This window comes from Scyliorhinus torazame, chromosome 1, assembly GCF_047496885.1.
Source record: "Scyliorhinus torazame isolate Kashiwa2021f chromosome 1, sScyTor2.1, whole genome shotgun sequence".
NCBI lineage: Eukaryota > Metazoa > Chordata > Chondrichthyes > Carcharhiniformes > Scyliorhinidae > Scyliorhinus > Scyliorhinus torazame.
Window position 1 is genome coordinate 335,863,841 of NC_092707.1, and position 15,792 is coordinate 335,879,632.

General features: G+C 50.6%; 1 protein-coding gene across 1 annotated transcript in view; it reads right to left on the reverse strand.

Annotated features, from left to right (window-relative positions):
* Window positions 1-15,792, reverse strand: part of ush2a (Usher syndrome 2A (autosomal recessive, mild)) — a 1,730,413-nt gene that overhangs the window by 876,930 nt on the left and 837,691 nt on the right. The window contains exon 33 of the mRNA XM_072506478.1: window positions 13,085-13,244. Coding sequence (XP_072362579.1) covers window positions 13,085-13,244 — 160 coding nt within the window. The remainder of the gene's footprint in view (window positions 1-13,084; window positions 13,245-15,792) is intronic.

Consider the following 15,792-nt stretch of genomic DNA (forward strand, 5'->3'; position numbering starts at 1 on the left):
TTTAGTGCACTGAGAATCCTTCAGACCTGCAACATTCCAACTACCATCTGCAGGCCTGATTAGAAGTGACTTTTTAAAAAACTCTTTCAGATAATGAAGTGCACGCTTCATGTTTAGAAATCATCTTTTCTTGTTTGTGTCTGTGATGTAAATGAGGAGTGGGTTTTGTTGGGCGGGATTCTCCGATCCCCCCGCTGGGTCAGAGAATCGCCGGGGGCTGGCGTGAATCCCGCCCCCGCCGGTTGCCGAATTCTCCGGCACCGGATATTCGGCGGGGGTGGGAATCGTGCCGCATCGCATGGCGGGCTCCCCCTCGGCGATTCTCCGGGCCGCGATGGGCCGAAGTCCCGCTGCTATCATGCCAGTCCCGCCAACGTGAATCAAACCACCTACCTTACTGGCGGCGCGGGCGGGCTACGGGGTCCTGGGGGGAGCACGGGGCAATCTGGCCCCGGGGCGTGTTCCCACGGTGGCCTGGCCTGCGATCGGGGCCCACCGATCTGCGGGCGGGCCTGTGCCATGGGGGCACTATTTTCCTTCCGCCTCGGCCACACTCTTCACCATGGCTGATGCGGAAGTGACCCCCCCAGCGCATGCGCGGGGATGACGTCAGCAGCCGCTGATGCTCCCGCGCATGCGCGGTCTTCCGCCGATCGGCGAGGCCCTTTCGGCCCCGGCTGGCGTGGTGCCAAAGGCCTTTCCCGCCACCTAGCGGCGTGCCAACCACTCCGGCGCGGGGCTAGCCCCTCAAGGTGAGGGCTTGGCCCCTAAAGGTCGTGCCCCAGGAGCCTCTTCTCCTATGTGCCCAACGGAGGTGAGTGTCAGTGTCGTGGGGTTGCCACTCCACTCCATCCCGCCGGGACCCCCCGCCCCGCCGGGTAGGGGAGAATCCCGCCCATTGTCTTTATATTTTGGGTATTGTGTGATATAAACGTAGAGGGATGGATTCTCCGTTTCAGAGAGTAAGTGCTGACGCCGGGACTGAATTGGTGGAATTCCATGATTCCGATAGTGGTGCCGGTCCCAGAGCGATTCAGGACATCCTAATGGGCTAGCACCGGCACCTCGTGGAACTAGTGCAATTACAACGAACACTGGCGTGTGATTCATTGGGGTAGGGATTGGCACTGACACGCTGCAGCTGTATGTATGCCCTCCACTCCCCACACACTCACATTAAAGCCAGGAAGGTGCCACCCCGAAGAGCGGCAACAAAGTTCACTAATGCCGAGCTGGAGACCCTGTTGGATGCTGTGGCGGGGAGGCGGAACACCCTGTTCCTCAGGGTGGGAAGGAGGCTGCCACCTGCGGATGTCAATCGGGCCTGGGCGCAGGTGACAGAGGCCGAGTGCCGTGGACCCCACCGCCAGGACCGGCCAGCAGCGTAGGAAGAAGCTGCACAATCTCCTCAGGGCGGCCAAGGTGAGTCACCACCACCATGCCCCTGGCACCAATCCCCGTCCCAAACCCATCACCCACCCCACCCCCCACCTCCACGTGGCCCCCACAAGGCGGACCGGTAGACAGCAGTGGGTGAGGATGGGCAATCCCCCCATGGTGAGTCAACACCACCACCGCCCCCCTGGCAACCTCCAGTCCTACACACCCATAGCCACCCCACCCCAAGAGCGATCGATCCCCACCTGCTGGCAGTCCGCATGGACCCCAATCTGCACCACATGCCAACACCCATACCACCCGCCATGGCCGGGTGCCCTACACACACAGGCCACGAGCCGCGGACCCTCTGTGCGGCCCACATCCGAGTGTCTCAGATTGTGCATTATCTGTCTCCCCAGGAGGGGATGGCCCAACACTGCCGGGAGCAGGAGAAGACCAGAGGGGGTCGCTTGACCTGCAGGCCCCCACTGTCGCAGAGCAGAGGGGATTGGACCTGATCAGTGGGGTCGGAGAACAGGCAGTCGCTGGAGGTTGACTTTGGGGAACCAAGTGAGCCCGCAATGAATAACAATGACCCTCTTGCACGTGTGGCACCCATCCCCCCCCCCCCCCCCCCCCCCCACCCCCACCACCGGCAATCCAACCATGCGTCTTGTCTTATGTCTTGCAGGATCACCTGGTGATGAGGCGGATCCATCGGGGTCCCTCGCCACCCGCCACAACCCCGAGAAACATCCAGGATTGAGGCAGGGCCTGCTGATGACACGCGCCCCCAGCCGCAACCCCACGACACTGACTTCTCGGCACTTCTGTGACTGACAACCTCCAACATACCAGAGACACTCACCTCCGTTAGGCACATTGGAGAAGAGGCTCCTGGGGCACGATCTGGTGCGCACCACACACATGCTGTGGTACATCAGGTGTAGGTTGGAACCCCCGGGGGGGGCAGATGGTTGAAAGGCAGCCAAACCCAGGACTAGCTACCGTCCAGACGGATCTTGGGCCTTTGGAAAGGGTGGTCCCAAAAATGCTGTAGATGCAGACACAGACCTGGGGGCTACAACCATCCAGCACCTGAAGGTGCAGTTGGAGGAGTCCAACCACCTGCAAGGGCAGGAGGCGGTGCTGAAAAAGCATGCCACCTAGGCCAACACCACACGGGTGGCGTCCGTAGTGGAGGCATTGGGTGCAACGGTATCGGCCATATGTCAGAATTTCCAAGGCCTGGGGCACAGTGTATGGGCAGTGGCTAAACACAGGACAGGGCAGCCATGTGACAGGCAGCTATGTACCAGGACAAAATGGACATTGCAGCAAAGCTCAACAGCTTGGCTCAGTCACAACGGGTCATTTCTGCGGGGGTCAAAAGCATTGGCCTGGAGTTGGCTGACCTGAACCAGACACAGAGGAATCTAGCACAGTCACTGAGTGATGTGGCCCAGTCCCTGTGCTCCATAGCCACCAGCATTGACCTGAACCAGACACAGAGGAATCTAGCACAGTCACTGAGTGAGGTGGCCCAGTCCCTGTGCTCCATAGCCACCAGCATTGACCTGAACCAGACACGAGGAATCTAGCACAGTCACTGAGTGATGTGGCCCAGTCCCTGTGCTCCATAGCCGCCAGCATTGAGGCCCTGGTCGAGATGAGAGCGGGCCTCCAGGAATTGCAGCAGCAGGTGATGGCTGAGCCCCCGATCTTGCTCCGACTGCACCCCTGTCCAAAGGAGTAGCCCGAGGGCCATCGCGCACCCAGAGGGAGGAGGAGGTGATGGGGCCCATGCCGGTAACGCCCGCAAGGGAGGTGCTGGAACACCGCAGCACCTCTAAATCCCCCCACCTGTCCCTGGCACATCCAATAGGCAGCAGGAAGAACAGGATGACACTATGCCACCTGTGACACCAGGTAGACAGGCGGGCCCATCCGGGGCCGGTCGCTCCAGAGGGTGGCCGCCAGAGGGGACCCAGGTCACAGGGTGGGGATCTCAGCAGGCCGTCTCCACTTTTGATGTACCGCCTGGGGTCCCACATAGACGGAGCATTAGGGCACGTAAGGCTAGAAAGTTAGACACCAGTTAGATTGGCATGGGTGAAGCACAGAGGTTAGCGATAGGGGCTAGTGTATACTTGTGTATATCACAATAAACACCTGTTCATCAATACTGTGACTTGCCTCGATGCTCTGTCTGAAGGGTGTAAGGGATGGACCGGGCTGCAATGAGTGCGAGAGGAGGTGAGAGGCTGTTGGTGTGGGTCGCGGGCGTTGGAGGTGGGCATGGGCCAGGGCCTCAGGGCAGTCAGGGGCACCCTCAGTGATTCCCCCAATGGTGGCAGGGGACGGGTCTAGATAGGGCAGCACGGCAGCACAAGTGGATAGCACTGTGGCTTCACAGCGCTGGGATCTCAGGTTCGATTCCCCGCTGGGTCACTGTCTGTGTGGAGTCTGCACGTTCTCCCCGTGTCTGCGTGGGTTTCCCCCGGGTGCTCCGGTTTCCTCCCACAGTTCAAAGATGTGCAGGTTAGGTGGATTGGCCATGATAAATTGCCCTTAGTGAACAAAAAGTTTAGGAGGAGTTATTGGGTTATGGGGATAGGGTGGAAGTGAGGGCTTAAGTGGGTCGGTGCAGACTCATTGGGCTGAATGTCTCCTTCTGCACTGTATGTTCTATGCTCTATATGTTGGGACTCCATGTGGTAGGGCCTAACCAATGCATGTCCCACCACCACTGCCAACCAGGCCCCCTAGTCGATGCACTTGGAGGCAATTAGACTGTCCAATGCGCGCTGGCCCAGTTGTGCAGCCTCCTATGCCTGCCTGTGCCCCATGCCCTGCCCATGCTGGCCCTCCTCCGCATGCTCGTTGTCGGACGTGACCTTGTAATCTTCCTCCTCCTTCAGGATGTCAACCCTCTGCTGTCCAATTTTGGGGCTATACTGGCGTGCCTCTCCAGAGGGATCCAGGCATTTCAACCGCATCTTGAGCATGCCGACGCAGAGGTCTATCAAGCCCCTGGTCGTGGCACGTGTGTCATTGTGGTGGGTCTCCGCATTGGTCTGTGGCTTCCAGATAGATGTCATCAGTCACGATCACAGCGGATGATCCCTGTCACCCAGTAGCCAACCCCTCACCCGGGGTAGCGCCTTGAAGGTGTCAGGTACCGTTGAGTACACCAGGATGAAGGCACGTGCACACTGTCTGGGTATTGGGTGCAGACGTGCATGATTTGCATCTCATGGTCACACACCAACTGCATGTTCATGGAGCGGTATCCCTTGCAGTTCCTGAAGTGCACCCCCTCATGCACTGGTGCCCATAAGGGACAATCACCCCGTGGATCTGGGGCATCCTGCCAATGGCGGCGAACCCTGCTGCCTGGGCAATCTGATGGGTTCAGTCATATGCAGGCTGACATACTGTGCCGCACAGGCAGGCAGGGCCTCCGACATGGCGCGGGTGCACCTGTGCACCGAGGTCTGGGAGATCCCCGACAGATCCTCACTCGCCGCCTGGCAGGACCCCGTTGCATAAACGTTCAGTGATACCTTCACCATGGGCACCATGGGACCTTCCCCTACCACCTTGGTTCCACGGGCACCATGATGCCGTAGATATATCATACGGTCTGCCTGGAAAGCCCAGTCCAGCAGGTCCTCGAATGTCAGGCACTACAGGTACTGTCAGGACCTGCTGCGGCACCACTTTCCCACCTCCTTGTCACCCTGTTGGACGGCCGGTTCTCCATCCTCTCCAGATGGCTCCAGTTCCTCTGGGCAGGCTCCACTGCTGCAGGGTCCTCCCCGAGCAGCTCCTGCTCGTACAGCCTCATGATGTATGCCAGGGCTGCGGTGGCTAGGCAGATGCCAACCATTCCTGGTTGGATACCGAATTCCATTGTCTGTAGGGGGGGAAAGGCGGAAGTGTTAGCATGGTGATTACCCTCGTGCCCAATCAGGTGCTGCATGGTGGTCGGGGTCTGCATTGCAGCCCTTCCCCAGCATGCGCCCCACCCCCATCCCCACCCCCTGACACGTTGCCCTCCGTGTTGCACCCATGGTCCTGTCGGTGCCTGGCACTGGTGACATGGATGGTTGCCTCACAGGCTGTGGCAATGGCGGTCCGTGCCTGGACACCCTGGTTTCGGGGGACACCCTAATCAATGGTTCATCCCCTGGTTCCTCATCCCCCTGGTTCCTCATCCCACTACTCCCTCTTCCCCGTCACAGCCCTGGCTGACACCTGCTCCAGCCAGCGGCAGGACAGGCACCCCACGGCTGAGCCTTTCGGAACATGTGTTACATCCTCTCTCACCCTGATCAGCCACGGTGCCAGTTTCCCGATTTTAAATACCACAAGTGAACCATGCCGTCAGTAATTTCACCTGACAGAGACGGAGCATCGTGGGAGTCCTGGAGAATGCCAGATCAAATCCATTAATGATATGTAACAGACTTTACTGTGCAATTTGCATGCCCCATGCCGGAATGCAGCATAGTACGCATTCACCTCGCTGTCGAGGCACTGGAGCATGGCATTCCATTCAATTTTCGGCTCTCGCATCCTGGGAGCATCGGCCGAAGGAGAATCCAGCCCATATTCTTTCTTTTGGCTTATCTTACAAGAAATCCTTTATCATGTCTGTCGTGTTGGGTGTTCCGATACACAAACGAACCAACACGGTTGTAGATGGTACAGCTCTGTTTTATTATTCTGTACAATAATAACTATTAACTTCAGGTGTGGTTCGTACTTCACCAGTTAACCTGTGGACCCAGTCCTATCACTATCTTGATGAGGCACTCAGCACATGGTGTATGTCTGAGTGGCACGCTGTGAGCTCTGTGCTCTGAGCTATCTCCTGGTAGAATGAGCGGGAACTGTGGTGTTCCCTGTTTTATAATGCGTGTGCTCTCACTGGTGATTGGCTGTGATGTTGTGTGTGTGTTGGTTGGTCCAACTACCTGTCCATCAGTGTATGTGTGTGATTGCACCATGATATGTTAATGTGGATATCATGACAATGTCTATTCTTTAAAATCATAGCATTAAAATGGTTCAAACACGCGTTGTCAAAATTGTATCTTTTTGTGGTCAGCTAAGAGGTGAGCGAATAGAGAAATTATCCCACATCTTTCCCTGTCTGAACACGCATATTGAACACAGGTGCAGCCACCAAGTCCCCAATGCCTTCTTCGCCAGGATGGCCCAGGTTACCTTGTTTGCGACAGATGTTGCATCTCCAATCCAATGGGTCTCAGTTGCGGGCTTTACCCAGCTGCAAGGCATGGTTGACTGCACACATATTGCAAAAAGGGCAATAAGGCCCACATAAAATGCAGTCCTGTACATTAACCAAAAGGGGTACCGCTCTTTGCATGTTTTCTATATTCTGTCACGGACGGGGGTGTAGCTGGCAATGTCAGCATTTGTTTCCCATCCCTAATTGCCCTTGAACTGAGTGGCTATCTTCGCATTTCAGAGTCAACCACATTGTCGTGGATTTAGAGTCGCATGTAGACCAGACCCACAGTTGACAGATTTCCTTTCCTATAGGATATTAGTGAATCAGATGAGTTTTTATGACAAGCGACAATAGTTATCATAGTTACCAATACTGAGACTAGCTTTATATTCCAGGTTAATTCATTGAATTTAAATTCCACCAGATGCTGCCATGGTGGGATTTGTACTCAGGTCTCCAAAGCATTAGCCTGGATCTCTCGATTACCAGTCCAGTGATATTACCACCATCTCTCCATCTGTGCAACTCCTTTGTGACCGCTCCAAGAGGTTTCTCCATGTGTACACCTTTAACCCTGGGAGTTGCTACGACTCATTAACCTTAAGGGAATCGTGCTGCCAAGAATGATCCAAACCATGGGCGGGATTCTCCGGCCCCCGCCAGGTCGGAGAATCGCCGGGGGGCGGCATGTATCCCGACCCGCCGGCTGTCGAATTCCCCGGCGCCAGGGATTTGGCGGGGGTGGGAATCGTGCCGCGCCAGCCTGCAGCCGCTGGCGCAGCCCCCCCTGGCGATTCTCCTGCCCGCGATGGGCCGAGTGGCCGCCCGTTTCCGGCCGGTCCAGCCGGCGTAAATTAGAGTAGGTACTTACCGGCGGGACCTGGCTGTGCGAGCGGCCTCCGGGGTCCTCGAGGGGGCGTGGGGGATCTGGCCCTGGGAGGTGCCCCCACGGTGGCCTGGCCCGCGATCGGGGCCCACCGATCCGCGGGCGGGCCTGTGCTGTGGGGACACTCTATTCCTCCGCGTCTGCTGATGTCGTCCTCAGCGATGGACTACATGGAGATGATCCTCCCCTGCGCATGCACTGGGATGACGCCAGCACACGCTGGCACCCCAGCTCACGCGTCAACTCGCACTGGCCGGCGGAGGCCCTTCGGCGCCAGTTGGCGTGGTGCCAAGCCCCTTCCGCGCCAGCGGGGCGCAACCACTCCAGCATCGACCTAGCCCCTGAAGGTGCGGAGGATTCCGCCCCTTTGGGGCGGCCCGACGCCGGAGTGGTTCACACCATTCCTTCGCGCCGGAGTTGCCCGCCCCGCCGGTTTGCGGAGAATCCTGCCCCATGACTCCAGTTGCATGGCTGGATACTCAGGGATAAGGGGAGAAAGTAGCTGCTCACATCTCTAAGCCAAACACAAATAGAAACCCAGAGAAAGTACAGCAAGAACCACGATCACAAAAGACACTGAACGAACAGGCTATTGAGCTGCTCAATATGAGGTTTAGATCACTCGGTGGCTCATGGAGGCATTACAGTATGCACTTTACAGGGTTTCCAGAATTATTGTAGCATGCTGCATGCTCCATAACTTGGTGCAGAGAGGAGGTTTATTATGACAACCAGCGAGGAGGGTGAGCGGAGGGTAGTCACAGGCTTGGGGGGTTATTCCAGGTAGCGGAGGATTGGGAGTGCCATAGGGGGTGGGAAGGAAGATCCCTTGGTGGGTTGGGGAGGGGGGGGGGGGTGTTGTACTATAGTTACGAAGGAGTTGAAAGTGATTTTAACTCTTCTAATTTTTCCTCGGTAACTATTCTGGACAGACAGTTAGAACCATCTGATGTCTCCAATTTAAATCAAAAGCTGAAAGTTGTGGGAATGTAAGTAAATGCATAAAGTGTGGTGTATAAGGCTGATAAGCTATGAGCACAAACAGTGTATGGGAATGTGATATAGTCGTATTAACAGAACACAGCTTGAAATAATGAGGACTGGGCGTTTAATATCCATGGAATAAAGGCCTGAGGTTTTGCACCTGGGTTCTGAGGGTAGGGATAGGACATTTCCCGGCTCCACCAATCCTACCCAAGAAAAAGAGGTTCAGAAGTTCAGGTTTTCATTCAGGCTGGGTGTGCTGGATTACAAGTTGGGCCTGCTGCCTCTGGAAGGAGTGCAGAGGCTGTTGGGGGTTGAGGTTCAGGGCACAGAGTGGTTAGTAGCAGTTTGAATAAAAATTGTCTCATGGACAGATAACCGCAGGGAAAGAGTTATATCTGGGGGAAAGGCAATTATGATGCGATGAGGCAAGACTTAGGATGCATCGGATGGAGAGGCAAACTGCAGGGGATGGGCATAATGGAAATGTGGGCTTGTTCAAGGAACAGCTACTGCGTGTCCTTGATAAGTATGTACCTGTCAGGCAGGGAGGAAGTGGTCGAGCAAGGGAACCGTGGTTTACTAAAGCAGTCAAAATACTTGTCAAGAGGAAGAAGGAGGCTTATGTAAAGATGAGACATGAAGGTTCAGTTAGGGTGCTCGAGAGTTACAAGTTAGCTAGGAAGGACCTAAAGAGAGAGCTAAGAAGAGCCAGGAGGGGACATGAGAAGTCTTTGGCAGGTAGGATCAAGGATAACCCTAAAGCTTTCTATAGAAATGTCAGGAATAAATGAATGACTAGGGTAAGAGTAGGGCCAGTCAAGGACAGTAGTGGAAAGTTGTGCTTGGAGTCCGAGGAGATAGGAGAGGTGCTAAATGAATATTTTTCGTCAGTATTCACACAGGAAAAAGACAATGTTGTCGAGGAGGATACTGAGATTCAGGCTACTAGACTAGAAGGGCTTGAGGCTCATAAGGAGGAGGTGTTAGCAATTCTGGAAAGTGTGAAAATAGATAAGTCAGATGGGCCAGATGGGATTTATCCTAGGATTCTCTGGGAAGCTAAGGAGGAGATTGCTGAGCCTTTGGCTTTGATCTTTAAATCGTCCTTGTCAACAGGAATAGTGCCAGAAGACTGGAGGGTAGCAAATGTTGTCCCCTTGTTCAAGAAGGGGAGTAGAGACAACCCCGGTAACTATAGACCAGTGAGCCTTACTTCTGTTGTGGGCAAAATCTTGGAAAGGTTTATAAGAGATAGGATGTATAGAGATAGTCAACACGGTTTTGTGAAGGGTAGGTCGTGCCTCACAAACCTTATTGAGTTCTTTGAGAAGGTGACCAAACAGGTGGATGAGGGTAAAGCAGTTGATGTGGTGTATATGGATTTCAGTAAAGCGTTTGATAAGGTTCCCCACGGTAGGCTACTGCAGAAAATACGGAGGCATGGGATTCAGGGTGATTTAGCAGTTTGGATCAGAAATTGGCTAGCTGGAAGAAGACAAAGGGTGGTGGTTGATGGGAAATGTTCAGACTGGAGTTCAGTTACTAGTGGTGTACCACAAGGATCTGTTTTGGGGCCACTGCTGTTTGTCATTTTTATAAATGACCTGGAGGAGGGCGTAGAAGGATGGGTGAGTAAATTTGCAGGTGACACAAGTCGGTGGAGTTGTGGACAGTGTGGAAGGATGTTACAAGTTACAGATGGACATAGATAAGCTGCAGCGCTGGGCTGAGAGGTGGCAAATGGAGTGTAATGCAGAAAAGTGTGAGGTGATTCATTTTGGAAGGAATAACAGGAAGACTGAGTACTGGGCTAATGGTAAGATTCTTGGCAGTGTGGATGAGCAGGGAGATCTCGGTGTCCATGTACATAGATCCCTGAAAGTTGCCACCCAGGTTGAGAGGGTTGGTAAGAAGGCGTACGGTGTGTTAGCTTTTATTGATAGAGGAATTGATGTTCGGAGCCATGAGGTCATGTTGCAGCTGTACAAAACTCTGGTGCTGCCACATTTGGAGTATTGCGTGCAATTCTGGTCGTCGCATTATAGGAAGGATGTGGAAGCACTGGAAAGGGTGCAGAGGAGATTTACCAGAATGTTGCCTGGTATGGAGGGAAGATCTTATGAGGAAAGGCTGAGGGACTTGAGGCTGTTTTCGTTAGAGAGAAGAAGGTTAAGAGGTGACTTAATTGAGGCATACAAAATGATCAGAGGATTGGATAGGGCGGACAGTGAGAGCCTTTTTCTCGGATGGTGATGTCTAGCACGAGGGGACATAGCTTTAAATTGAGGGGAGATAGATATAGGACAGATGTCAGAGGTAGGTTCTTTACTCAGAGAGTAGTAAGGGCATGGAATGCCCTGCCTGCAACAATAGTGGACTCGGCAACACTAAGGGCATTCAAATGGTCATTGGATAGACATATGGACGATAAGGGAATAGTGTAGATGGGCTTAAGAGTGGTTTCACAAGTCGGCGCAACATTGAGGGCCGAAGGGCCTGTACTGCGCTGTAACGTTCTATGTTCTATAGTAAATGTTTTTTAAGACTGGAGGATGGTAGACGTATGCAAATTATTTGGATATTGGAATGCGGAGCAAAATTTCAAAATTTTCTGACAACATAACACGTGCAAGTCTGGAAAATAGTGAAGATGATATCTATTGGCCTGGAACACTCTGCCGATGAGGATGGTGGAAGCAGAGGCAAGGAATGGTTTCTAGGGAAATTGCAGGGTTGTGAGGAAAGAGCAGGAAAATAACACTGACTGAATTGCTCTACAGTGGGCTGACATGGACTTTATGTATCAAATGGCCCCTCCTATGCTGGACACACTCAACAGGCTGTATTTTGGAAGAACTATGACCACCGACGTTCTCACTCTGCAATAATGGTCTGACAGCTGTGTTCTTTTTTCATTTTACCTTTCAAAAAGCATTCAGAGGATGCCTCTATCTTGAAGCAACCTCTGTTTCTCTTACCTACCTCAGCAGCTCCCACCTGCTGATTTTCCAGTGGTGGAGGGTCTCCTATTGGCCATCCACCCTTGGGAGCACACCTGCTGTTTGTGGAATGATGATAACTATCAGCACTGCAAAGTTTAATGAAGTGTTACAAGTAACCACTAGAGGGGGCGACAGTTACAACGAAATAAGGCAGTGATGCTGAGCCTTGTGGGATAGTCTGGTGGAGTATGCAGGAGTTAGCTAGTGAGAGACAGAAGTACAGATAGTATAAGTGAGTGCAGGTCATAGTTTAAACCAGTCGTGAGATTATCTGTAGATGAGTATAGTTTAGATGTTATTAATCAACTGTGTATTCTTTAGGAGTACGTGTCGAATCCAAGTTAGTAGTGTTCATAAGTGTATAGCTTTGTTTAAGTTAAAGTTATTTTGTGGCCTTTGTGAACACTACGCCAACCATCCTGTATTAAGCAACACAAAGAGCACCACACTGTTCTTAATTGGATGGGGTACCTGGAAGCAGCCATTTAATTGGTCACCTCCTCAAAAATTGATTCCAGGGTCCCGATGCCGGCAAGTTCAGGCTCAAAACCTTGAATTCAGCCGATGTTGGGATCAGGATCTTGCCCCATAACTACATGACGATATGAGTTACTAATAAATCCAATAAAGAATTCAGGAGAAACATACTTGTTCAGAAAGTTGTGAGAACGTAGAAGTCAGTACCAAATGAAGTGGTTGAGGAACCTGCATCCATGAAAAAGAATTGGGGCTGAAATGTACACTAACCTGTGCACAAATAGGACCCTGCATGCATAAAAGTGCTCTCACAAAAATAGCCTGAAATAGATGTGAGGCCTGCTTGCCTAAGACATCAACTCAGTGCCATTATTTACAGCAATATATAGATTTTCTATTCAATTAATAAAAATACGAACAATTCTGTTGCCTTAAAATCTCACATAATTTACAGGGTGTACTATACAATCCTATTAAATCCTATTATCCATTGTAAAAATCCTAAATAATTTATAGCTTCTACTATGGAATTCCATTAAATCCTATAATCCATAATAAAAATCCTATATGGTTTTCAGATAGCTTTTTATTAGCCTACAGATTTATGACAAGTATATCTCTGGGATATATTTGGGCAAGCTTAGCGATCGACTCCTTTGACTTTACAATTTCATTTGTTAGTTAACTGCATGCAAGCCTTACCCATCGTGTGCCATTGTAAAACAAAAACTATGCAATAAATAAATAGATTTTTATTTAAATCCTGAAACAGATGTATTTCGTTGCCTTATAAATATGTTGGTACCAAATAATTTCTGAGGAGATTTAATAAGTTTCTTTTTTAAATTTCAAAAATACTGTAAGCATTCCTTCAAAATGTAAGTAGCTAACGTGGTTGCTTAAACCCAGTAATGATGTTAAGTTACCTTCTGAACAGTAAATGATAGTCAACAGTTCATAGTATTGCTAAACTAATCACTTTGATGCATTTAATCATGTTAAATCAAATTTTCTGTCAAAAACTTCATCCAAATTGATCCTCTAGAGAATTTTACACAATGCAGGACATAAATGGCAAAGTCTACTTACTGTACATATATGCTTCTCGAGTCCAGGGCAGTCAGGGCTGGTGCATCAACATAAGAAGGTGGCAGCTGTGCTGTAAACAAGGTGACTTGGGAACTGTTTGCACAGCCAATGACTGTGCATGCTTCAAGCATAAGCTGATATGCAGAGTAGACTGCTAAACCTGTATGAAGAGACTATCCATTAGTAATTTACCATTTTTAATTGAGCACAGATAGCTGTCAACACTTCGCATATTGCAATGAGTCTTCATTACTCATTCTGATTTACTTTATGTTAAACATATTATGGCTCATTCTTCCAAGGTATGGCAATCACCATCGGCTTGTCACTCCAATCCAATTTTATTGGGCTAAGATGGAGCTCCACATTTATGGACGGAACTTCCAAACCGAGTCTCTTCAGAAATGTATTTCTCTCAGCTCTTCCTCATAGTGCAGGATTGCTGGGAGAAGCCAACCCACATCCCCTTTTTATGGTACTCACTGCCATATTTTTGTAACTTTTTATTCAATAACATAGTGAACAGCATTGAGACAGTTAAATAGGTTTTCAGTGTGTTAGTGAATGAGTCTGAATAAGGTAATTGCGGTCTTGGGCCGAGCAGTTGCCATACTGTTCTGCAGCCAGATAAGATGCTTTCTATGGTGCATCTGTAAAAGCTGATAATAGTTCATGTGGACATGCCGAATTTCCTTAGTTTCCCGAGGAAGTAATGGCACTGTTTTGCTTTCTTGGTGGTAGAGTTGCCATGGGTGGATCAGGGCAGATTTTTGGAGATGTGTACCCCTAGGAATTTGAAGCTGTTAACCATCTCCACCTCAACCCCATTGATGCTGATAGGGGTGTGTGCCTTTGCTTCCTGAAGTCAATGACCAGCTCTTTAGTTTTGATGGCATAGATTGTTGTCGCTACACCACTCTATCTCCCTCCTGTATTCTGACTCGTCATTATTTGAGATCCGGCCCACTATGGTCGTATTGTCAGCAAACTTGTAGATGGAGTTGGAACCAAATTTTGACACACAGTCGTGTGTGTACAGGCAGTATAGTAGGGGGCTAAGTATGCAGCCTTGCGGGGCCCTGCTATTGAGGACTATTGTGGAGGAGGTGTTGTTGTTTAGTCTTACTGATTGTGGTTTGTGGGTCAGAAAGTCAAGGGTCCAATTGCAGGGTGAGAGCCAATATAAGGCTATATAATCTGAGGCTGTATAAGGCTTTGGTCAGACTGCTTGTGGAGTATTGTGAGCAGTTTTGGTCCCTGTATCTAAGGAAGGCTAGGCTGGCCTTGGAAATGGTCCAGAGGAGGTTCAGAAGAATCATCCCTGGAATGAAGAGCTTGTCATATGAGGAGCGGTTGAGGACTCTGGGTCTGTACTTGTTGAAGTTCAGAAGGATGAGGAGGGATCTTATTGAAACTGAGAGGCCTAGATAGAGTGGACATGGAAAGCATGTTTCCAGCAGTAGGAAAAGCCTGAGCCTGAGGTCACAGCCTCAGACTAAAAGGATGATCCTTTAAAACTGAGATGAGGAGGAATTTCTTCAGCCAGAGTGCGGTTAATCTGTGGAACTCTGCCGCAGAAGGCTGTGAATGCCAAATCACTGAGTGTCTTTAAGACAGAGATAGATAGCTTCTTGATTAATAGGGGAGGAGGGGTTATGGTGAGAAGGCAGGAGAATGGAGGTGAGAAGCATATCAGCCATGATTGAATAGTGGAGCAGACTCGGTGGCCAGAAGGGCCTAATCCTGCTCATATAAATTATGGTCTTATATCAGTTGGACACTTACTAAGACATGGATTTTTCTGTCCAGTATTTCCTTGGTAACTATTCAGATAATTAAGTTGGAACCTACTGAAGTTTCAGACTCTAATTCAGAGTTAGACTTATTTGGAGGGTCCCAGGGAGGGTTGGGGGAGGGGGGGGGGAGGAGGGGGGGGGGGGAGAGAAGGAGAACTACCCATTGGAAATTGAAACTTCCCAGGCAATTCCCGTGTGGAGTCCTTGGGTAGGAATATCTGAGTGGAACCATAGCACATCCTCCAGGATATGTACAGACTCCAGTCTTCGAGGCTACTGAATAGAAAGTGAAAAGATAATTGCCAAGCTGTCATGCTCCTTATTAAATCCAACATATTGTGGATGCTGAAAATCTGAATTAAAAGCAGAAAATGCTAGATTAGCACAGCATGTCTGACAGCATCTGCGGGAGGAGAAGCAGACTTACCATTTTGAGTCCGAATGAGTCTTTTCAGCTCCCACCTGTCCCTGACGTTTTATTCTGCTTCACCTTCTCCACCCCACTATCAACTGTAAACCCATCATATTTCTACTCATTTCGAGCTCAGTCATACGGATTTGAAAAGTTAGCTCTTGGGAGTTAGCTGTTGGGATTCTCTTTTCTTGCTGGCAGCGCACCCCAGCCCGTAGGTTTCCCGGCAATGTGGGGTGGCTTCAATGGGAAATCCCATTGACAAGCGGTGGGAAGAGAGAATGGCGCGCCACTGAGGAACACACGGCTGGAAGACCGGAGAATCCTGCCCTCTGTTTGTCTTTCCATAGATACTACAAGACCTTCTGTTCTTATCCAGCATTTTCTGTTTTTGTTCCTTAGTAATTTGGATGGAGACAGGTCACGGTGCAAACAATTATGGTCAACTTTACCTTTTGTATTTTCTGTCTATTTGTGTGGAATTTTTTGAAAATATATTT